The 25717-nt window shown below is 44.2% G+C and overlaps 1 protein-coding gene across 7 annotated transcripts in view; it reads right to left on the reverse strand.

Moving 5' to 3' along the window:
• The window catches only part of DENND5B (DENN domain containing 5B), a 160089-nt gene that overhangs the window by 41310 nt on the left and 93062 nt on the right, over positions 1-25717 (reverse strand). For all 7 annotated transcript variants that reach the window (XM_061638703.1, XM_061638700.1, XM_061638704.1 and 4 more), the window contains 4 exons: positions 21614-22150; positions 19972-20203; positions 17089-17239; positions 8059-8152 (listed from right to left, as the gene is read on the reverse strand). In XM_061638703.1, coding sequence (XP_061494687.1) covers positions 8059-8152; positions 17089-17239; positions 19972-20203; positions 21614-22150 — 1014 coding nt within the window. The remainder of the gene's footprint in view (positions 1-8058; positions 8153-17088; positions 17240-19971; positions 20204-21613; positions 22151-25717) is intronic.

Genomic DNA, 25717 nt, shown 5'->3' on the forward strand with positions numbered 1-25717 from the left:
TCTAAGACCACCCTCCATGAGGAGTCTTGCTTGGGAACCGTAAAGAGGACGGAGTACACGCCTTGTAGCCGTTCGGATGGAGGAACAGGCTCTATAGCGGCTATCTCCAGTAGATGTCGTAGGGCGTCCTGCATAACTTTTTTGCGTGCCCTGGAGACGGGGGAGATGCAAAATTTGTCCGGTGGTGTCCGCCAAAATTCTATATTGTAGCCCTGGGTGAAGAGAAGTCTGACCCAGGAAATGTTTGTCAAGTTTAGCCAGATGCTGGAGAAGAAGGAGAGCCTGCCTCCAATGGGGATGGAGTCAGAACTGCCTGCGCTGACGGGTTCCTCTGCCATATGCCTGCCTGTTCTGGTATTGGCCCCTGTATTGTGGGCGTTGTCTGGGCCACTGTGCCTTGGAGGGACGGAAATCTGTAGGCCTGGTATCCCGTCCTCGACCACCAGGTCGCCCTCTCTGAAAGGGTTGGAAGGAACGGTAAGGGGTAAACCGTCGCACGGGTCTGCGGTCGTCTCTTTTGGCAGTAGCTAGTGCCGGTTTATGATTGTCCTTGGGATCGACAAGAACTGCTTTGAGTGCGTCCTCGCCGAAGAGCATAGATCCCAAATACGGAGCTAAGGATAAGTTGGTTCTGGCAGTTGAATCGGCATCCCAATGTTGGAGCCATAGGGTATGACGAGCTACAATTTCGGCCGCCAGTGCACGTGCACCGTGATGGGAGGCGTCTAACGTGGCGTCGGCCACAAAGGCAGTAGCCTTGTGTATCTTGAGGAGACATTTCCTTAGTTTGATGGGATCCGGGTTGGGATCGTCAAGGAGATCCTCTAACCACATCATGGAAGCCCGTGAGAAGATAGAGGCGGTAAAAGAGGCCCGGATGGAATGAGTGGCAGCCTCATGGATCTTACGGAAGACAAAGTCAAGCCTCCTCTCATAGGGGTCTTTGAGCTGAGATTCGCCTTCCTTCGGGAGGAGAGATCGAGATACAAGATTGGAAATAGGTTGGTCCACCCCCGGGACGTTCAGAAAGGACATGAATTCCGGGGCAAGGGTATAAAGCTTGTTGGCTAAGGATGAGGAGTGACGTGGACGAAGAGGGCGGGCCCATTCTTCTCTGGTCAGTTTGTTAATGGGGTCTGGCACGGGAATGAAGTGCTGTACAGATCTGGGGGGACTTGAGGACTCTGGCACCCTTGTCAGGGGGAACAACTGGTTGTATAAGTTCTGGTTGAATGCCAAGAGTGTCCATGACTCTGCGTGACAGAGGAGAGAAATCAGTCGGCGATAAGAAACCTCCTCCTCCTGGTCAGATTCCCCACTCCATTCATCCAGGTCAGTCTGAAATACGTTCATGTAGTCATCAGTCTGAGATTGCTCTACGTCCCATCTACCCCTGATCACATCATATGGGTTAGGAGAGGGTAGCAGAGCATCAGTATTGTCGCCAGGTTGTCTCGCAGAGCTGAGCTGTCGCGAAGTTCCGGGTTGAGAAGTCAATTGTAGGGAAGGTTGAGGTTGGGATAGGCACCCAAGCAGGTCTCGCAGTTGGTTCAGGAAGTCAGAAGTCAACTGTAACCCTGGGGGAGTGGAAGACGGAGGCGCCTGTTCCTGAAGAGGCATTTGAGGCTGCCCAGGCAGAGTTTGAGGAGCTTGACTGGGGAATCCGTCAAACTCTTCCTCTGAGGACTGAGAAAGAGACTGGAAAAGCGCAGGAACGGCTGCATGGCGAGGTTTCTCCAGAAGAGGTGATACATAGCGTACCCTCTTGGCCGCTCCGTGACCAGACAGGTGTTTAGTCTTTGCTTTTGCCTTGGCGTGTTTATGTTTAGCTGGCTGGCGTGGTGATGGACGACCTGCTTCAGGGGATATTGTCACCTCAGGGTTCAAATCCGCCATGTCGATGTCTGAATCACGCCCACAATGGGGAAGGAGCGGTGATAGAGGTAAGGTAGAAATAGTATAGGAGAGACTAAAGACAGTATGTCAGGTGTCAAAGAGAGTACGCCCAGCACGAGGGTTAGCCCCAAGGTAAGTACACGCACACAATGGGGAAGGTGCGAGACCGCTAGTTACCCTGCCAACTTGGCCATGAGCGAAGTCCACGCACACAAGGGGAAGGTGCGAGACCGCTGGATACGCTGCCAGAAAAAAATAAGTTTTATTTAGAAAGGCGCAGTGTGGCCAGGGCTAAATACATGCACTCAATGGGGAAGGTGTGGTACCGCCAAGGTGCACAGACAGGAAGATAAGTCAAGTGGGGGTGCACCTGCAAATATACACACACACAATGGGGAAGGTGTGGTATAACGGGGCTACTTATGAAGTGCCTGGTGTGGATACTTGATGAGCCTGAGGGATGGACTGATTAGCCGCAAGCTACCCTACTGCCAAATTACAAACGGAACAAAGGTGGGGGGGGGGGAACCGCAGCCGCGGAGCCCCCGCAAATGAGTGTGTCTACGAGGGAGCCGCAGCCGCAAGCTGCCCAACGTAGAGGTTGAATTACAAACGGAAAAAAGGAGGGAGACCGCAGCCGTGGAGCCTCCGAGTAACATAAAGAGAGAAAAAGGGAATAAACTAGGGCACACTCCGAACGCAAAAGAGAAGGGGGGAAGTGATAAGGAGGAAAGAGACAATAGACGTAGAAACAAGGACTTAGCTACGCTCTGTCAAAATTCTGATCTGCCTCGGACGAAGGCAAGAATGAAGACTGGAGTGGGAGGGGCTCGAGCCCCAACTTTGACTCTAGTGCATTCTTGCCTTCGGACGCTAGATGGCAGTAGTACCAATCTGATGGCAGGCTACCTGTGGAAAATCGGGAGGCCAATCTCTCTTCAGATTGGGGATGAGGGAGTAATTTTATCTTTTTTCTCTCTTGTGCAAAAGTTTCTCAGGATGACACAGTACACATTTTGGCATCTAGACATAAACACATACAGTCATGCCCACCTTCTCTTCAGGCCTAGCCTCTTGCAGGATAATGATGTCATTTCTAGGGACCAATGTGCGTTTGCTCTCCTTAAGGTTCCCTAAGCTTCTTCCTGCTCCCCTTGTTTTAAGGCAGAGATGGGAAATTGGGGGGGGGTGTCGCTGCATGACAGCTTCCATCATACTTGACCATTGGACATGCTGGCTGAGGCTGATGGGCATTGGAGTCCAACAACATCTGGAAGGCCACAGATGCCTCATCCATTTTAAGGCAGTTCAAAGTCAAACTACATGCTCATGATCAAACTACATGTGATGGTAACCATGTCTTTGAATCCCATGCTTAGAATTCCTCTCTCTCTCTCTCTCTGAAAAAAGAACTGCAGCTGCGGGTGGTGGGGGTGGTTTCCAGATTGGGACTACAACATAGGATTCAAAGATACAGTTAATTTCCCATTTAGTTTATGTTGTCAGGGGTTGACAGCTGACCTCAGCTATAAGTTATATGTAATAATACAATAAACTATTATTTATTGTTATAGGAATGAGCTTAAGAAAGTCTTCAGCTCCCATGCTTACTCACAGCTGTGAGATTTGGAGTTCTGCTTCTGTTTTTGACTAACCACAGTTCAGTATTAAGTCAGAACCCAGGCATAATGTGTTTAGTCTTAGGTATGGCTTACTAAAACAAACCAACTTCAAATCTTGGTTAATGAACCTATTTGTTTCATTGAATCATAGTTAAGATTAGCCAGAGTTTAGGATTTGGATGACACACTGAACAGTGGTTAAATCAACAACAGAAGCAAAAGGTTCAGATCTCCTCAGGGCTGTGCCGGAGAAGAGAATGGGGTAGCACACAAGCTGAAGCTCACCTAGACCTGTTTCTTTAACAACAACCATAGCTTATCATCGTGACTAAACAAGACATTATCTTTTCCCAAGCTTTGACGGGACAGAATAATCACAACCCTGAGCTAGGTTCTGTGTACTTTTTTCCAAAATAAAATAAGTGAGGACCAAACTGCAAATGCTTTGCAAAAACAGAAGTGGAGAGAAAGTTAAAGAGAGAAAAGGATGAGGAAGAGTGGAAGTCATTCAAAGTGTGGTTCTAGTTAAATAGAAGTGGGAGAAAAAGACCATCTATATAGACTTGCTCTTTGCAGGTCATTTTGGCAACACTAATACAGGCAATGGGATTTAGAGGCACAACAAGGACAAACTGCCAAGACCTGATTGTACCAGATCTTCATTTTTTGCCAGCCTGACAAGTTGTTCCAGAAGATGGGAGGTCAAATTTTAACCTTTTTTAAAAAAGGACTTCTATTGTAAAACTAATACAAGGCATGAACCAGTAACACTGTGAGAATAATCTGCCTGATTAGAACCACTCTTTATAGACTATTACAGAGGGGTGCATAAAATACAAAAGAAAGCAGTGGTCAGCGTGATAAGGAAAGCATCTCTTGGCAAAATTAAAGAACACATACCAGGCAACATTCAGAAAATGATTTTTTAGGTGGCCGTGCAGGAGGGGATGGGCCCTGATCCCACTCCCAGAACGCCATTGAGTTCTGACGAATCAAGAACTCCTCCGATGACAAAGAAGAAGGTGAATATGATGAATGGAAGAAACAGCAGATGGAGAAAAAGGTGGCAAAATATGCATGCATAAGGGCCAAAACAAAAACAAAAAAAGAGTAAATATAGCACTGATATGGACAAATTAAAAAGGATAGACGTTTATATAAAATATCACAAGGCAATGCTTTTGAACTATCACATTTAATAGCAGTATTATTTATTTATTTATTGCATTTCTATACTGCCCATACCCGAAGCTCTCTGGGCTGTATGCGCTCACAGATACCATTTTGCTTTATTTCAAGCAGCATAAATTTTCACAATTGTGTGTGCACAATTTAGGGTTGCCAGGTTCTTGGCTTGAGACTGATCCTGTATCTTTAGGATAAGAGAAAGTCAGCCAAGTGCAGGTGTTCTTGCAACACTGTAATGGGAAAAACCACAAGGTGGAATTCTCCCTTCCCCCTCCACAACTTTTAAAGGTACAAAAGACCTCTAGGTTGCCAGGCCCAGCCTCCAAGAGGTCTTCTGTATCTTTAAAAGTTGTGCAGGGGGAAGGGAGTATCCCACCTTGTGGTTTTTCCCATTACAGAGTTGCAACAACACCTGCACTTGGCTGACTTTCTCTTCTCCTAAAAATACAGGATCAGTCTCAGGCCATGGACCCGGCAACCCTAGTACACATACATAACACACACACACACGGTCTCTTCTCCCTTGCTCCCACTCTAAATTGCAGGTTGCAATGGATGCAGAGCTCAGCAATGTCATAGTGACAAAACAGTGTTAAGAATGTTTTATTCTGGCAAATTATAAATAAAGAGGCACAATGACTTTAATCATGATGGAAAAGCTGTTTTGTTTTTGCTTTTTTAAAAGAAAAGTCAAAAAAGACAAATAGGGAAAAGACAATATGCTTTAACAACCACATAGGAATCTCCAGCCTTCAGATACACCCATAAATCTAGCACTTTCCCATTTAAAAGGCTAGCAGCATTGTGCACGCATGTGCATGCACACACACACAGCTGGGCTGAAACCAAGAACATGTTTGTTTTGTCTGAGTGCTTAGTCTTTAGAAAAGACATACTTCATTGTTTTTTGTATCTGTAGCGTTATTTACTGCCAGCTGTGATTTGCATTGTATTTTAGCTATTGGTACACTTGTTTGCGTTGCATTATAGTGATATGGCCTATTGCCTGTTGTTCTCCTATTTTTGCATTCCATTATACTGGGTAGTGACTCCTTTTTTTGTGTTTATACTTATAAGTCAAACATAAATATAGGCAAACCGGAACTGCAAATCTGGGGCTCTGAGGGCAGAACCACACATTGCAAACTCCATGGGGCTGCAGTGTCTCACCTGTAAAACGTGGAAAGATTTATCCTATATTGTCATGTCATCACGCTGTGTGTTTTCCCACCAGCAGAAGCTAGTGATGTGGAACATGGGTGGGAAACACACACACACAGTGGTAAAATCAAAACTAATACACCTTTTGACAACTCCACATTTTTGATGGCACCCCCAGGTTGTCCATAACTCAATTCCACCCTGATACACACACAGGACTCTGCATAAAGGGGGACTACTCTTTTCATGTCAAGTGTTCTTACTGTGTAGATAACTGGATGTGACATAAAAAACTCGCCATACACAGCTCAATAGGAGACACCCCCCAAAAGTCTTGTAAGGCAGCCTTGGATGCCCAAGGACAGTTTCCCCATTGACAGTTATGGATGGGAAGAATTCTATGCATTTGTGAGGCTCTGCCTACTACAGCCAGCTTGAAGAGCCGTATAAAAACATGAGACTCTGAATACAACTAGAAGTCATAATTAAATTGATGGCAGCTTAGCTTACCATTTATTTAAATGCATAAATGAGGGGTTGCTTTGATATTGAGTCCACTGGGCAGGTGGATAAGAGGGGGTCTGTAATCCTTTTCAAAATGGAGCCTTCTCTTAAACTGAGTGAATTGAGAGATCTTATTGAATACGGAACATTAAAGCAAGTTCCTTCTGGGAATTAATTCTTAGCATTTCTTTTCCCCATGAACAATCCCTCCTCTTTGATGAAGTCATACTGCTTTATCCTGGGCAAATGACTGAGTGTGCTATAGGAAAAGACTGATAATAATTTCAAAATGCAACTATTTGACAGAGCAAACCCTTGGGGAAGCAAGCAAGGAAGTCAGCCAGCCAACATTCTAGGCTGAAACAAAAGAGAACATTTATTTTCTAGATAGTGAGAGACAGTTGGAAAACGGGATCTCTGCTTGTGGCTTGTACCTCTGCTAAAGTGACTTCATAATATTTTTCTATAAACCTGGACATTGTTATCTGCTCCTATTCCAGATTAATTTTTGGGGGGGATAGGTGGGTGCTTTGGGGGAAGGCTTGCTCTGTGCCTTGACAAAGCCAAAGCAGCCAAAACCTAAGCAGCCATCAAGTATTTGCCACGGGAGTCTTCTTTCTTTAATCTAGGGTATAAAATCTACATGTGGTGGTCCACCAGTGACAAGATTGTAAACAGCTTTATTTAAACATGTTTGTCTCTGTCTTGGAGACCTAAGTGGTGGAAAAGTGGGATATAAATCTGTTTTAAGTTCAATAAATAAATACAAAGGGTGCTATCCAACTAACTCGTTCCATCAGCGCAAAGATTTCCACTTGTGCAACAGAACTCCCCTTCCCCCTCCTCGCGCGCACCCCATATTCTCCCCAAACCTGTTCCAGAGGGTTGGTGGAACCCCTCATAACAGATTTAGGGGGCACACAGGAGAAGGAAAGTGGGGAAAAATCCTACTGGTGATGGAACAAGTCAGTTGGATATCACCTCATGTAACAGGGTAAGTGAGACTGTGCGTGCATGTGAATGTATTCTTTATGAGAAAGAAAGCCTCTTTCAAGCCAAGTCCAACTGCCTCAGTCTCAAACTGTTGCCCACTTCCAGGCTTACTCTCTCTCAGGCAAAAATGCCAATTATGGAAACGTTTAAAGTGAAGCCTTACTCTTCATGCACATACAAAACCTTCTTTAAAATGGACAATTAACATTATATCAGGTTTATACTTCCTCATTCTCCCTTTGTGACTGTAGTTAACAGCATCGACATTCATTTACATTAACAATCATGCCAATTTACATTCATGGCAAGATTCTGTATGGTTGTGGTTTTTTTCACCTATTACCTTTACAAAACAATGTATGTATTTTATACTGAATACTTCATATACATAATCAATTCCTTCCCTGCACAGCATTCAGTGATTCCAGGGGCACTTGGGAAAACATTCAAGCACCTAAAAATTACCAAGTTTAGTAGCCTATGACAAACAAACATCAGGAGTACCTTTCCCTTGATAGAATATAGACGGAAATACAGAGGAAATACATGGAAGAATGTCACATAAGTTTAAAGGTGACGTGTTTTTTGTAAGCACGTATGGTCTTTTAACATTTGTTTTGTATGTTTAGTATTTTAAAACTTTAAAGTGTGGGGGAAAAGCCCCACGTAGCCTGCTATTACTAACAGCACTTACCTCTCTTAGGTCATTGTCCAGACAGATGTGTTCTGAATGTTGCCGGAGGCGATCTTTCCTGCGTTGTGCTGTTGCACTGCGACCCACCCATCGACTGAGGTTATTTGATAGAAGGGGAAGAGGGTAGGAAAAGCAAGAAACAGTTACATGAGTATTTTCCAGACAACAAAAATAAAATAAGCCATTTTTAATATTCCAATACAAGCCTCAGATCTCCAAAAATTAACACATAAGGGCACATTACAAACTAGACAGATGATGAAGGAGGTAAAAGGGAGAGACGACAAGATACCATGAACACATTTCAAGTCACTCTTTGCTGGCTAATACCTATGTCAGGGGTCGCCAATCTGGCACCTGTGGGTGTTAGTGTGCCTGTCAGTAGCTTCTATGATGCCCACAAAAAGGTCAGTAAATATCCTCCCAGAAATAATGAGACCATTTGATCTTCCTGCTCAGTTTTTGTTTGTATCGACTCAGCCATTCCTACACCAAACATGCCCACTTACACATGCCCCAATATCACTGGATGCCAGGATTGGTCGCCCACCCACCCAGAGAAGAGGTACAAAGAGCTCCTCTCTGTAAATGAGATAGAGGTGGCTGATGCAGGTGTCTTTTCCCCCACTGATGGTGTGGAGAGAAACGACATTTTGTGGTCCTGTCTCTTGTTCTACTCTTGTAGATATGTCAGCCACTATGTCACATCCCCAAGACATCCATGTTTTTGTTATGTCACACTCCCAAGGCATTTATTTTGTGTCTACTACCCAGGGAGCTTTCTCAAAATTCCAAATGTGCCTGCTGGCCTGAACAGGTTGGCAACCCCTGCAATACAATATAATAAAGTCTCCCCTCCCCCAAGCAAATCATAGCAGCACATTTTCAAAACATCTTGAAAGGATCCCTTTCCTCTTGCCAAGGCACATCCCTATTCACAGTATACAAAACTCACCCCCACAACACATACACGTTGCAACAAAATTTTGTCTCACATCTACATAACGGCAGATGATCTGGTGTGTGGATCTGACAAAGCAGCATGCTTGACAGGTGGCTTTTACATTTTGGAGTAACATAGCAGTAGAGAACCGATGGGTCTCCAGGTGATGCTGGACTCCAGCATCTGTCATCCCTGACCACACTGGCTGGGACTCATGGATAGCCACTGGTTTCCCATCCTTGCATTAACAGGGCAGTCTTTTGCAAACAGGATTTATTTCAACAGTGATTGTGCAAGAAAGAATGCCCAGGGGCGGGAGGATATTTAAAGTTTACCTTTTCAGACTGGGCCTTGGGAGATACACAGTGCTTTTACTGCACTTTTCTTCAGCCATTTTAAGTCTGTTGTTAGTTCAATTAAACTTAAGTCTACATAGGAAATGAAATGGCTTTTATATATGAAATTGTTTTACATGTGTTTTATTGTCAATGTTTTTACTGTTAAATCACTTTGAGATGTTTTATAGCACGGGAGGGGAACCTTTGGCCCTCCAGCTGCTGCTTAACTACCCATCATCCCTGGCCATTGGCCACGCTTGCTGGGGCTAAGGGGAGTTGTAGTTCAGCAACATCTGGAGGGCTAAGCACTCCTCATCTGTTTTATAGGAAGCAATTCATAAATGGAATTAAATAAGAAATATCATTATGTTTGCAAATTATATTATTGCGTCAATTATTTTAGCCACACAGAGTTGCATAAAAGGTAGGGGATTTACATACACGCACACATAGTGTTGTTTCCAGCTACATTAGAGTTGACCCACTGAAATTAATGAAACTAAATATTTATTTATTGCACTTGTATACCGCCCCATAGCTGAAGCTCTCTGGGTGGTTTACAGCAACCAAAAACATTAAAACAAATATACAATTTAAAACACATATTTTAAAAACAATTTAAAACACAATTTAAAACAATATAAAAACAATTTAAAACACATGCTAAAATGCCTGGGAGAAGAGGAAAGTCTTGACCTGGCGCCAAAAAGATAACAGTGTTGGCGCCAGGCACACCTCATCAGAGAAATCATTCCATAATTTGGGGGCCACCACTGAGAAGGCCCTCTCATGTTCATTCATTTAAATAGATCTATCCTGAGTAGATCTAGCATTTGATACAACCCACAACAGTTTATGACTTAGGCTGCAATCCAATACATACTTACCTGCAAGTAAGTCCCACTGAGCTCAATGGAGCTTACTTCTGAGTAGACATGTATTGGATTGTAGCCTAAGGAGAAAGCCCCAGGGAAATCAGCGGGACTTAGTTCTGAACAAAAATGCATGAGATTGCATTGTTAAGCTCTATGACAATACATTTACATCACTGTACACAGTGTAAATGCTTATGTTCTTTTTTGACTTTCGGTTCTCAAATCCACAGGTGTGTGTTAAAAACATCATCAGAAAGGTTTCAATTTGACAGTGAAGACAAATTACTGTTTCATTATAATTACTAAACTACCCAAAAGGATACTGCTGCAGGTGCAAGAACCTTACAATTACAACTATTGTACATTGTTTCCTTTTACGTAAAGTTAGCTCCCACAATTTTGCATACAAAAGTTAAAAATTGTTGTTATCCCCTCCACCCCCCTGGTTTTAAAGCAGGTAGCATTAAATTCTACTTGCACCATATTTTTCTTGGTGTTCTTGTACCAACATTTCAGCAAATGGTCCCTTTGCAGTTAAGGCAAGACACTCCAAGAGATTGCTCAACACTGTTTTGTGTGAACATGAAATATATTCTGTCCTCGACTTACTAGGTATTCCAGTGTCGGGGCTAAGTTAGGCCAAGTAAGAAACAAAACATTATTACATAGTCTGTCTGCTCATTTATAGTAACTCGGACCAGGCTTTAATCTTCATGTTAGAAAGGAGCCATCTTGTGAAGCAGAGTTCTGCCTCCTCTCTGTCTGTCTCCCTGTCTCTCTCTCTGATATGTAACAGCAAGCCAGAACACAAACCTGGTTCTCTAGTCTTAGATTGTCATGAGCCAAGCAGGGAGGGGGCAGAAGGAAGAGGGCGAAACAGAGGACGAGGACTTGGACTGGGAACCTGGGGAGGAGGCAGACAGCGGGGTGGACTCAAAGAGCACCCCAGACCCCATCTTCGGTAACTCAGCCCCCTCAGCTCCTGACCCCCCTGTGGCACATCTGACACACTCCAACTGGAAGAGGTTCAACCTTGCATGCCAGAAGTTTCCCAGCAGAGTGCTGCCCAGCTTCCCCCACCCAAACTGTCAGCTAGCAGCCCCCCTCTGTCGGAGGGGGAAGCTGAGATCAAACCACCTTCGCCCCACGCTTGGAGGCATTTGAGGCAGGAAGTTCCACAGACTGAGCTGAGAAGGAGCCTTCGTTTGCGTGCAAGATCCAAGCCTACTTAAGGGGACTGGGGGGGGGGACCCAGTTGCTAAGTCAACATCTTAGAGTTGCCAGGTCATGCTTACTCAGAGCAGTGCAACGTTCCTAGAAAGAGTAGTTAGATTAATGAGGCAAACTCCTTGGATGCATCTATTACTTCAATTAAAAGAGAAAAAGCCACAGCTGAATGTGAGCCTGGTTTCCTCGACTTCGGGCAGGACATGGCTCAGTTTCAGAATGGACGTAGTCTAGACCGGAGCTTGGAAAAGTTACTTTTTTAAACTACAACTCCCATCAGCCCCAGCCACCATGGCTACTGGATTGAGCTGAAGGGAGTTGTAGTTCAAAAAAGTAACTTTTCCAAGCTCTGGCTAGACAAACACTAAGGTTCCAACAGTTTAAGTCCCCTTCAGGCATTCAAAAAAAGATGTGAGGTCTCAAAAGTGAGAGGGGCTGCAGAGGCATCAGCCTACCCCCAACATGCCTGTGTATACCAGCCCTGGCCCTCCTGAGCTTCGCATTTTGAGTATGAAGCTCTGAACGGGGATTAATTAGTTGCTGTTACTCTGGGAAACTCCAGTGGGTGGTGACCTCTTTTTATCTACCTAGGTTTAAGTACATGCCTTAAGGTAGCACGTTTTTATATTCATTCATTTGATGCTTTGGGAATAGTGAACAAACACTTCCAGATTAGTGTGTGTGTGTGCACGCACGCACGCAGGCGCACACGCACACACACTTCCTTGGGTCAGGGGAAGAATTCTGGAAGATTCCAGCGGCTATATTGATGCAGTTAGAACACAGAATCATAGAATAGTAGAGTTGAAAGGGGCCTTTAGGGCCATCAAGTTCAATCCCCTGCTCAGTGAAGGAATCCAACTTAAAGAATACACAACAGGTGGCTGTCCAGCTGCCACTTTTAGGCCTGCAGTGTTGGAGGCATTCAAGAGGACTGAGGGGAGGCTTCCCCAGTACCTCCAGCATTTGCCAACAGAGCTAAAAGCTGTGTGACATATCAACAACAGCTCAGTGATGAAACCCCGACCCGTGATGGACTGACATCTGACTGCTTCAACAGCCAGTTCTAGGCCACCTACAGAATGGCCACTGGAATATTGGAAAACTGGGGAAGAAGGGGAACTTACAGTGACTTTTATATACTTTTGCATTGTCCATTTTATTTTATTTTAAATATACTGTAATTTGCCTGAACAAGTCTGGTTAGTAGTCAAATAGAAACGCTCCAAATAAATAATTTATTTTGTAAACTACTTTCAGTTTTGTTGCTTTCCTTAACCTAGTAGTGTGTAACCACGGTTTGTGAGGGACTTTAAAGGAGTTGTTTTCCTTTGGCCTCATAAGCCACCAGGGTTAGCAGCACTTTGGTGAATACTCGCAGGGCCGACAAGAGACCGAAAGGCATTGCTCGATATTGGAAGTGATGGGGACCGAAGGCAAATTGCAGGAAACGTCTGTGGGTTGGACAGATGGGCACAAGAAGGTAAGCTTCTTTGAGATCTATGGAAGCCAGAAAGTCCCCTTCGTGTAGCGCCTCTACAATTGACGCCAGGGACTCCATCTTGAACCGTCGGTATTTCATGAAACGGTTGACAAATTTGAGATCTAGTACCGCCCTCCATGACTGATCTCGCTTGGGAACTGCAAATAGGAGGGAGTAAACCCCTTGTGCTCTCTCCTCCGGTGGTACAGGTTCTATTGCAGCTATGTCGAGAAGATGGGTTATGGCTTCCCGCATGATCTGGCACCTGTCTCGAACTCTGGGTAGAGTGGATGGAATGAACCTGTCTGGAGGGGTCAGCCAAAATTCTAGTTCGTAACCATGGAGGAATAGATCTCTGACCCAAGCGACCCGTGTCAGACATAACCAGTGACTTGCAAACATTAGCAATCTGCCCCCCACAGGGAAAGCGTCAGTATTATCTTCGCTGATGAGCTCCCCTGCCATAAGTTGAAGTTGAGGCCCCTTGACTTCCCCTGTTCTGTGCTCTGGCTTGGAAACGTTGCCTGTTCCAGGATCCCCTGGAAGAGCGGAAACCAGAAGATCAAAAGTCGCAGCCTCGCCCTGCAGGCCGCGCTCCTCGAAAGGGCTGAAAGGAGCGATATGGGGTGAAACGTCTGAAAGCCCTACGGTCCATTCTCTTAGAAGTGGCCAATACTGGCCTTCGGCTGTCTTTAGGGTCTACCAAGACCGCCTTGAGGGCTTCGTCTCCGAAGAGTAAAGACCCAGAAAAGGGTGCTCTAGACAAGTTGCCCTTGGCCGTAGAGTCAGCATCCCAGTGCCTGAGCCAAAGGGTACGTCGAGCTACCACCTGCGAGGCTAGAGCTCACGCACCCAGCTGGGTGGCATCCAGTGTGGCATCGGCTACTAAGGCTGCTGTCTTGTGTAATTTTACCAGGCCCTTGCAGAGCTTGACAGGGTCTGGTTCGGGATCATCCAAGAGTTCGTCTAGCCACATCATAGCTGCTCTTGAAAATATGGAAGCTGAAGCAGACACCTGAATAGTAAAGGCAGTAGCCTTGCGGTTTTTACGCAAGGCGTAGTCCATGCAGCGTTCAAAGGGGTCCTTTAGTTGTGATTCCCCTTGCTTTGGAAGGAGCGAGCGCGAAACTAAACTGGAGACTGGATCATTGATGCCTGGAACAAGCAAGCGATTCATAAAGTCCGGGTCCAGTGCATAGAGCCTTTTGGCCATAATGGAAAAGCGGCGTGCCTGCAGAGGATGATCCAGCTCTTCCTTGGCCAGCTTGCCAATGGGGCCCGGCACAGGAAGGTAATGATCCAAAGATTTTGGAGACTTAAGGACTTTAGCCCCTTTCATGGGGAGAGTGGTAGATTCGGGCTGTGTAGTTTGAAGGCCCAATGTGCCCAAAGCTCTGCGAGATAGCGGAAGAAAGTTGGCCGCATCAAATAGGCGATATGAGGTGTCCTCCTCGAAGTTTGCCTCGTCACTCCACTCATCCCCTTCCGCTTGAAGAGAATAATCTGGGTCCTCCAACCCAGGGCTGTCATCTCCAATCCTGCCTCTAGCAACATCAAATGGGTTGGGCGAGGGGAGCGGTACCACATCAGAACAGCCACATGGGAGGGCTGGGGCACAGGAAGGGTGCTGTTCGCTGTGCTGAGTCAATGGAGCTGTCTGGACTCTCGACTGATCTGAGAAGAGGCTTAGTATATCTTTCAACTGCATCAGGAATTCAGGAGACAACTGCAGTCCTGGTACAGAGGCAGGTAGTTGCCCTGATAGCGGACCAGCAGGTGGTTGTGCTTGTGGAGGAACAGCAACAGTGGGCTCACTGGGCTGGAGCGGCAGGCTAGATTGTGAGTGGCAGACCCCAGGCTGGTCAGGAAAACCCTCGAAGTCATCCTCAGATGACCCAGCTGGAGAGTGAAAGAGTGCTGTCAAGTGCTCTTGGTTAGCAGCTTGAGAATGTGGCACAGAAATGTAACGCGTGTTTTTGGTGGCACTGTGGCAAGACAGGTGTTTAGTTTTAGCCACGGCCTTGGAGTGCAGCCTGGGCAGTTTTTGATTTGCAGACTTATGATGCGAAGACTTGCAGGGTCTCTTAGCCGCTGCTGAATGTGCATCTGAGTGTTGATCCGCCATTCTGAGCGCCCAGCAATGCTATACCAACACACGCACAGAGGTGGGGGGTGCGGTGTGGCAAGGGACTTTCATCACCACAAGGTATATATAACACCAACACACGCACAAAGGTGGTGGGTGCGGTGTGGCAGAGTACTATCACCAACACACGCACAGAGGTAGGGGGTGCGGTGTGGCGTACAGTTCCAATATGCAGCTGCGGCGCAGATAATTTCAAGGTGCAGTCCGAATATGCAGAGGCACTTGTTGTAAAAATAAGTCCTACAGGCACTTGGATAGCCCGACTAAATAACTGTACAAACAAGTGAAGGAGAACAGAAAGGGCGGGAAAAATGGGCAGATCAAAATGGCGCCCGCGAAAAAGGGTGGGAATTTCAATCAAAATGGCGGCCGGGAAGAAGGCACAATGGCGGGCAGGCAAGGGTTCCTGGTGCTTTAGAAGGCCTGTAACGGCCACGGCAGTAGTCAGGCAGACAGATAGGGGAGGAGGAGCAAGGGTGAGCTCCAAGCGCAGCGTATAAACGATGACGCTCTTTAAATGTGAAAAATGCTGGGGGGGGGTTCTCTCACGGCCACCTGAAGAGCCTCAAGGCAGAAAGAGGCTAGCAGAGGAGCCACAAAGGCGAGCTCCAACTGCCCCTTGCCGAGGGAGGCCGCCGCCTATCACTTCAGCCCAATAGCAGCCCCCGCCAAAAAAGCAGAAGTTAAAGGAGCCGCAGCCGTGGCTCCTGACGAAACGAGTGAAAGCTCTAGGCAAAAATCAGGCAAAAAAGGCAGCAGCCTTTCGCCTCAGCCCCAAGCAGCCACTACCGAAAAAGCAGATATGAAAGGAGCCGCAGCCGCGGCTCCCGGCGAGGTAAAAAGCGAGAAAAGACGGCCGCCGCCTGGAGGAGACGGCGGCAAGGCAGGGGAAGGGCTGACAAGAGAGCCGCAGCCGCAGCTCTCAGGGCTCGTCCCAAAAGAGAGGGGAGCCCAATAAAATTAGACGTCACCTACGGTGGGAGACGTTGAAAAGGAAAAAATACTAAAACACTGGCCGAAAAGAGAGCCGCAGCCGCGGCTCTCAGGGAAGGCTCGTCTCTTGGAGACGGGAGCCAAAAGGGAAAACAGCAGCCGCCGGATTCTGTCAAAGAGGAAAAAAATACTAAAACACTGGCTGAAAAGAGAGCCGCAGCCACGGCTCTCAAGGAAGGCTCGTCTCTGGGAGACGGGAGCCAAAAGGGAAAACAGCAGCCGCCGGATTCCTCAGCAAAAGGACCAAAAGGGGGAAACAAAGTGAGGTAAAAATAAAAATCCCCCCCCCAAAATAAGGTCCCAGACAATAGAAAAAGAGAGTGAGGGAGAGAAGAAACAAGAAGAATTTTGACAGTCACACACACTCAAACTTAGCTACAGTAGAAGATCCAAACGCCTCAAACGAAGGAAGGCAAGAATGAACTGGAGTGGGAGGGGCTCGATGCCCCAGGTCTTGACTTTGATCCATTCTTGCCTTCGGACGTTAGATGGCGCTATATCCCACGTGATGTCAGACTACCTAAGGAAAAACTGTGGACTAGTACAATAGGAATTGAGCAATCCACCACCCTACTCACTCATCCACATAGAATGCTATGAACATGGCTACCAGGTGTAATACACAAGGCTGCTGTAATAAGCCCTCAGATTGCTTTGTATTAAGACACAGACTATAACAGATAACAGTTGAAGATACTCTTCAGGGGCAGCCCAGTACATTAGAGTTACATAGACAAACGGAAGAGACAAGAGCTCATCTAACTATGACCGGCTTTTGTCAGTTACCAAGGGAATGGGATCCTTCAGTGAAAAAGTAACCTAGGGACTATATGTAACAATTAGCACATTCTAAGGCAGGTATGAAGAATCTCTGGCCCTCCAGATGTTGCTGAACTACAGCTCCCATCAGCCCCAGCAAGTATGGTCAATGGTCTGGCTTGATGGAAGTTATAGTTCAGCAATATTGGGAGGGCCAAAGGTTCCCCACACCTGTTGTAATGGTTATTTCATTTGTGAATGCTTACTTGTTGTTGGCAGGCCCAGTTGCAAGCACATCTGGCTGAAGCTTAGGGAAGAAGCCTTGTTCATATTTGCCTTGACCTATCTTCATATCAAGCAAGTGTGGATGAATTGCACTGTGATCGATCTTCCTTAACCGCTGTTCAATGGCCTGAGCTGAAAATGACAATTAACATACACAGCAATTTTTTTTTAGTTAACATGCCAAGGAATCGCTCTTCCACAGACAGGATCTATCACTGAAGCCCGCACACCTGGAGAAATAGTGGTCAATCCACACAGGTGAGGCAAGAATAGCAGCCATCAGTGGACAGGATTGTGCTTAATATTGGGTAGCCTTAAAAAAAATTAGTTGCTGTGCCATGCCAGATGCACATGGGGAAACAGTAAGTACAAACTCAGCCATATTCTTGTGAGGGGAAATGGGGGTGGGATGGGAATATGACTCCTAATACAAGGGAAAGGGAAAGGAGTAAGAGCTTCTCCATTCCTGTAAAAGTACTGAACGTTTTCACAACATGAAATAAACAGGAAATAAACAACAGCCAAGTCCACAGTAGAAAGGGAAAAAACAGCACCTGGGCTATAAGGTGGGCAAGAATAGGACTCCAGACATATTCCCTCACTACTACAGGAAAGAACCATCTCAGTTGACACCAGGTGTCCTGCAAATTTTTCTCTTTGAGACAGCAAACATCTCTGCCTTCTAAGAGACACAGCTGCTATCATCTAGAATCAAGTGAGGCAAGGCACAAAGCAAGCTTCATATCTCTATTCTATAGTGTAGATAGGATACAACAGGGGCTTTAGTCCCTGAGAATGAATAGGACTTTTGGTCATTTTGTGTTTGTAAAACAGTTGATAGTGTTTGTAAAATGGCTTTGAAGGCTCTCTAGCATAACAGGGTAAAAAGTTCACAGGAAGGTTAAAAGTACAAGAGGATGTCCTGCTAAGGTAGATTTACACAGGAGGGACAAAGGTTCATCGTAGGAACCTGGCAACTGGGGGGAAATAGACAATTAAGCAAGACTCTCCTCTCGAATGGCTAAAAGGTCGAGAGAGGAAGTGAAAATCCTGTATATAAGTCGAACTAGAAAACAGTCATTAGTCAGAAAGTTGTGGAGTCAGACTTGAAGAGTGAGAGAGCTGAAGAGCTGTGAGAGAAATGGTTGAAACTCTGTAAGAATTGGAAAACTGGAAAATGTTGGAGAGCACAGATGAGCTGTGGAGCAAAAAGGAGCCAGGAGAAAGCCACAAAGGGATTCAGAATCTGAACAGAGGGATGCAGATTGGTAAGCATTGGTTTGGTCAGGGAAACAGCCTAGAGTAAGTATTACTGGATGCGTTTGTCTCTGTAGGTCCTGCCAGGGCAGGCTATAGCATAGTGCCAGGCCTTGTCATTCACAGCATCTTCCCTGGGAGACCTGAATGAAAAATCCCTTGGAGAGGGCTAATAATTTTATTGCTCCATTTGCTCCAGAAATCCTTGGGGGAAACGTTACTGATGTTTCTCACCATCATAACACAGGCACAGTATTTTTTTTTTTGGGGGGGGGAGGTTAGGATGCAAGGTCACTTGTTGAAGTTCCACCACCATCTCATCCTCAAAAAAAAGGAAGCTTTTTCCCAAAATACTGGTGCAAGCAGCTATTGCTTTTCTGATAGTGGATGTTTCCAATGTCATAGGAAGACAATATGGTATCCTTTGCACCAGCACTGCCTTATTTATTTATTTGATTGATTTATATCCCGTCCTTTCTCCCAGTAGGACCCTGATCCTATACTTTATTGCCTTGTTCACCATCAGAGTATTTGATTGAGCTGTTATTGCTAAAAGGGCTGAGGGAGGGGTAAATGTGGTCTGAAATGTCAGTATGTTCATATTCAAAACCACCTCCATTGGTGTAGTGGTTAAGGTGTTGGTTACGACCTGGGAGACCAGGGTTCGAATCCCCACATAGCCATGAAGCTCACTGGGTGACCTTGGGCCAGTCACTGCCTCTCAGCCTCATGAAAACCCTATTCATAGGGTCGCCATAAGTCGGAATCGACTTGAAGGCAGTACCATTCCTTTGTGAACAGCTGGAGCAAAACACTAAAGGTGAAGGAATGCAAGATTCCATGCCTTTGTGCATGCATTATGTTAGTTATATATTTGGTGTTGGATTCACATTTGTGGGATTAAGAGATCAAAAGAAAACTTGGTATTACAATCAACTTGCTGTCTTTCAAGAGAGAGCATGTGGGGTTCTGGTGCCACAATATCAACCAAAACTAGCCTTCGAAGAAAAAGCAGACCTGAAAATTGAATATAGTTTTGAACACAAATTAACTTTTTTTTTGTTTAAATCCTACTGTTTCACTTCTAAAAATCAAGCAAAGGATAATCAAACCGGAAAAGAACAACAGTCTTACTGATCATATCTAGCCAACTGAAATGAATATCTTCAGTGACATTAAGCTTAGCTTTCACATGCAAAAAGGACCTGCATAACTAAATTCGTCCATGGGGACCTCTACATGTCACATGGATCCAATCAAGATATTTTATTTGTTTTGGGGATCAGCTGACCAGTTAGATTTTTAATTCTGGTTTTACTGCTGGTTTCTGTGAGCTCTCAGATTATGCTAACCTCTCAGGTTGTGCTAATTTTAATGGTTTGTTTTTCTTAGCTTGTTTTGTATTGCTCCTTTATGCTTTATTGCATTGTAATGTGCCTCATGGGTGGTGGCAGGGACTCAAAGGAGAGATATAAATAAAAGCAAATGAATTAGGGTGCATGATATTCAAACAGAATAGAACACAATTTCTGAGTAGCTAAGAAACATAGCTTTTATTTTATTTCTATTTCTTGAAATTTATACAATGGCAATAGATCTGTCCATACCTGCTTCTTTTACTGTATTGCACTTCTGATATGAAGATGTTCTTAATGAAGGAACCCGGACATTATATAGTCTTATCTTCTCAATACGGGAGTCAAACACTCGCAAAAATGGATCTTTTTCTTCCCACTGGGACATAATTTTGTTGTCAATGAATGTAGCAAACATTTGGGTTTCAATGAAGTGCGAGAGGAATGGAAGGTAAGGCTCAGGTTGGTCAGAAAGAAATGAAGCCTAGAGTGGGGAGAACCCAAAAGTAAAGGTTACACAACATGGTATACTTGTTTTCCATTTCAGTAGTTCTGTTCTAGGCATATTTTCACAGAGTACATGTATAGTCCAATCGCAAACAGTGACCCAGTTGGCATGTCACATTAAACCATAGTTTAATGCCAATGAGCAGCATGCTAGAGCATGCTACTCAAAAGGTCCAGAGCACTCCTTGTTGTGCCATCCAAACCCAGACTTGTGGTTTGTTTCCTCCAAAAAAAAAATCTATGAGCAGTAACCAAGATTTGTTCTTGTCTGAGCACTTGTGGTTTCTTTGGAAGAAGCAATCCAGAGGCCTGGCTTTGACCTACATGGCACAGCATCAACAGGGGAGGAGCGCCATGAGAACTCGTTCACATTAAACCATAGGTTGTTTGAAGCTCTGGTTTAATATGACATGCAAACAAGTCCAGTGACTGACATAAGGAAATAAAAATGGATATTGCCCCAAGGTCTCCACTGCAAAATGTTTCACCATTCTAGAGTTTCTATTTGCTACTTTTCACTTTTATTACAGATTGGGCATCACAGTTGGCTGACTGACACCTTTTTTCAGGGCAGATACATATCCCTGAACATATCAGCAAGAGGAGCCTAATATCAAATCTACAGTTCAGAAGAAAATCAATTATGCTTTGTTTGAGAAGCTTACAGAACACTATTTCATCAGCTTCTTAACTTATTTCTCCTCTAACCCAGCATGCAATGAAAGTGTTTTCTAATAAATAAAATTTCAGTTACCTGACAAGACCTAGAAAACCCCCCACAGTGGATCTAAATCAGGAATGGGGAGCCGGGGCTCTCCAGATGTTGCTCAACTACAGCTCCCATCACCCCTGATGATTGGCCATTCTAGCTCCAGCAGGTGGGAACTGGAGTCCAACAACCTCTGGAGGGCTGCAGGTTCCTCACCCCAATCTAAATAAAAGCTATCCCCAGTTACACTTGCCAAATAATTTTGACACCAAAACCCAGACAAAGGTCATGTTCTTTGACTAGGGAAAGAGAATCTAAATATGTTAGGGAGGTCCTTTGGTCTTTGCTGAATTGCAACTTCCATCATCCCTGGCCACTGGCCATCCTTGCTGTGACTGATGGGAGTTGTAGTTCAGCAACATCTGGAGGGCCAAAGGTTCTCAACAACTGATTTAAGGTAACAATTCACATGAAGCTGCCTTATACTGGGTCAAACTATTTGGTTGATCTAACCCTGTATTCTCTAACTCACAGCATCTCGGGATCCTTTTAACTGAAGACGGAGACTGTACCTGGGATGTTACACATAAAAGCACATGCCCCACCACCGAACTACGGGCCTGCAAACTGTTAAGGCAATCAAATTCATTTAGAAGAAAACAATTTAGCTGCTTTTACTTTGTCAAAATTTTGCATCTGTTCCCTGTTTGTCAGCCACGATTCCCTGTCTTGTGCCGCTTGGATGACGAAAGCTTCATAATCAGAAAACATCTGTGTGAAGTGGTTGGCAAAGACCTCCCGAAGCTGAACATTTAATTTATAGTCTCTCAGTTCCCCATCTTCACACTGGAGCTCTACATCCCTTTCCTTTTCTGCTAGAGGAGCGGTAATACTCATTTTATCCACTGCCACCCCTGTCCTCTTTGCCAAAGCATGGAGGCGGGCAATAGTTTCATTGCCTTTAAGCAACTCATACATGTTGATGGTGTTGCTGGGTATGTTTCCATTCTTTCTGTCATTGGCCAAGTCATTGAGGACAAGGTTCTTAAACTTGGTGGCACTCTCACTACAATGGAGGGTACCCTCAAAGGGAATTCCAAACTGAAGCAGAACTTCAGAGATTTCTTGGATAAAATCCAGCTTGTTGGGAAACTGAGGAAGTTCCTCTGGTAACTCAATGAAGTGGTTATCAATATCCACAAAGCAGAGGTTAGCCTGGAAAAAATTAAGCCAAATATTATTTATTAGTTACCTAATACAGAAATATACTATAGGCGACATATAAACAGAATAAAAAACGTTTTTAAAGCATAACAATCATGAATACACTAATATTGCTGCCCTGGGCTCCTACTAGGAGGATGGGCAGGATACAAATTTAATAAATAAATAATAAAACAATCTCAATAACCACATCAACAACAGCAACATTAGAACTATATGAGCCATGACAACCCATCACAATCCACCAAGCCCCTGGGGAAAAAGGAAGATCCTAATCTGGTGATTAAAAAGTTGGTGCTGAGCAGGCTTCACTGGGGAGAGCCAAGGGCCACAAAAGAAAAGGTCCTCTCCTATGTCACTACCCTCCAATCTTTTCTCAGAGGGAATACATGGAGAAGGGCCTCAGGTGATGAATGTAGGTCCCAGATAGGTTTGGGCCCTGAGATGTATAGGGCTTTGTAAATTAAACACAACACTTTGAATTAGGCTCAGTAACATGCAATCAGTGCAGTTGTGCCAGAACTGGTATTTTATGGCCAAACTCATTCCGGTCAGCAATGTGGCCAATGCATTCTGAACCAGCTGATGTTTACGGTCTATCTTCAAAGGCAACTCCACATAAAGTGCATTACAGAAATCTAATTTACAGAGCCCAAGCTTTCCCTGACCCTAAGAATGGATCCTGTTATTATTGAATTCCTGCTGATACTGTTCTATTGTTTTTATGTTTTTTTAAATTTTATGTTTTATTTTTGTATTCAGCTTAGAGATTTTAAAATGTTAAGCGCTTTAGAAATGCTTTAACATAAATAAATAATCACTGTCTAGATAAGGGCATTAAACTGAGCAGAAGGCACTTTGCACCAACAAGGCCACCTGTGCCTACCGTGACAGTAGTGGATCCAAGAGAACCACCAAGCTATGGACCTCCTCCTCCAAGACGAGTGCAACCATGTCTAGTTCACCAATCAACCAGCTAGAAGAACCACCCCACTAACAAATATACCTGTATAACAAATGTAAGAAGAAAGTCACACCTTGCATTGTAATATTGGCCCCATTCAGTAAAATGAACAGGACACAAGAGCCTAGGTTCAAATCCTTCACTTAGCCGGTAAAATTAAAAACAGATGCCCTTGGGCAAGTTACTATTTGAGCCTAAGCCTCCCTCACTTAAGGCATTTTGACATATAATAAAATATACAGTTATGATTGCCAACAAAATGCAAAAGAAACCCCACCTCACAAAAACCATTTTGGAATACCTTTCAATGTTGTTACAACATTCACAGAAACACAGCAGTAACACTGAAGGTGTGATCAAACTACCAAATGTTATAAATGTGCATGCTGCTTTCATGTCTGTAGTCTCCAATTCTGAAAAGACAGACCTAACATGACATCTCAGAATAGACTAATTATGAAGCTTCTTAGTGCTTTTTGGATGCAATCCTATATATACGTTTCTTGGAATAAATGCCATTAAACTCAATGAAGCATACTTCCGGGCAGCGATGGCTGGTGGCTCTAAGTCAATGGGGCAGTGGAATCTGCTCTGGGTTTTAGTCTGAACTTTCAAGAAGCTGAAGCACCTTGAACAGCTCCTTGAAAGTTCAAGCTAAAACCCGGAACAGATTCTACTGCCCCACTGACATGGAGCCACTAGCCACTACTGCTTCTCGGTAAACATATATAGGATCGCACTGTTAATAGTTTTTTCATTCTTAGACTTCTACTGTTCAAACATAAGGATGGATTCCATGGTGGATGCTGCTATTTTCCTTGTTACCTAGGTGCTTTTCCCCTTGTTATTGTGTCTTATTGTTTTTAATTGCAGATTTTTAAATTTTGTAGTATTTCGTTTTGGATTGCTTGCCACAGTGAGATACCCACTGGGTGAAAATGTGAGACAGAAATATATTAACTAAAAAAAAGTATTGTAATCCTCAAGTGCAAGCGAAATTGACGAGTTTCATCTTAGAAATTGCCAGCACACAAAAAATGTTCAGGGGTGAGTTTAAATAGGCAGGTATACCGTTACAGGGAAATCCTTGAGAAGACTTAAAATAAAAAATTAAACCCTTCCAACTGATTGGGGCATGACTGAAACATGATAGATAATGCTACCCAAAACATATTTCCATGCCAGAGACAGATTAATCCAAATATTAAGTCCCACTATAGTACGAATATAATAAATCCAAGAGTGAGCCATTTTTCTCTCTCTAGTAGCGCCCAAATGTTTGTCGCCCGAGGCAGCTCCCAACAATGAGGGTGGCTCTAGCTGTGAAATTTTAAAATGCACACACCATGATTTCACTGCTTATGTGGGATCTTCTATTTGGAAGTGAAAATTAATCCAACTGTTATATAAACCAGCAGCCTTCCAAATAAAAAGTGCTGCCTTGGAAAAGATTGATATTTTTTCTCGACTCAGTTGCATCTGAAATTCATTGCTCACAAATTTGCTGTGCTGAATGAACAGTACTGAAAGCAGTTTGTTTCCTCCAAGGGAATGGAAGCCTCAGATGTAACAACCATGACAAAGGAGCACAACAGGAAACCTACATATTCACAAGGGCAATAGCAACTTGTTCTTGTTAGTTTTTGAACTGATGTTTAATTGGTACCAATTCTCGGTTATTTCCTCTAGGACGTGTTGAAGAAGTCCACTTGCAACGTGCTTATCACAGGAAGGAAAAAGCAGTAATCTGAACAAAACCCCCAAATTACATTGATTAGCTCCCTTGTATGCTTAGAAATATATTTTAAAAACAGGACACTAGGTAGGGAAAGACTGCAAAGTTCAGAAGTTCAGCTGGTACCTATGGTACTTTCTATTTGGCATCATCTTAGAACTTATTTTCCCAAGCTTGTAAGTGTTGAGATTTTCTAGAACCATCCACAGTGCTTGCTGCCTTTCTGAATTTTAGTTTATTTGAAGACTGGTTTTAGCTGGGTTTTTTAAAACATATTATGATGATCGGTATTTATTGTTTTATACATTTGTAAACCCATGCTGGTTAAAAATGTCAAAGGCAGGATAAACATTTCCTAAATAAAATAAAATATATCATACCAAGGTTAATATTTGACATGTAAATGTAGAATGCAGTTCCATGCTGACACTGACAGACGCCATGTGGGGGGTGAGAGAGATTGCACAGAAGCAATCTGTTTGCACACACAACAATTAAGTAGTCTGCAGTACTGTAATTCTTTTTAGGCTTTCAGCTCAAGGAGACTATCTTGTTACCAGTATTTCATTTCAATGGCTTGTTAAGCATTGGGTTCTGCATAGTCATTTAAAAATGTGAAATGAGATTTGAATCCACGAACTCCTCAGGGATTCTCTCTTCCAAAAGCACCCAGTGATAGTGATAATGCTAATGCGGATTAGCACCCTTAAGTATCTACAATGGCTAGTTGTTAGAATTTTATCTCAGATGCACAAATGGCCTATATTTAGCCCCAAGAGCTTGGAACTTGGCCTGAACAATAAAATAAACTTTGAAGTGAACCTTCGTTCACTAGTACTCATGTGCCAAAAGACCAAAT

Source organism: Rhineura floridana, chromosome 8, assembly GCF_030035675.1.
Source record: "Rhineura floridana isolate rRhiFlo1 chromosome 8, rRhiFlo1.hap2, whole genome shotgun sequence".
Classification (NCBI taxonomy): domain Eukaryota; kingdom Metazoa; phylum Chordata; class Lepidosauria; order Squamata; family Rhineuridae; genus Rhineura; species Rhineura floridana.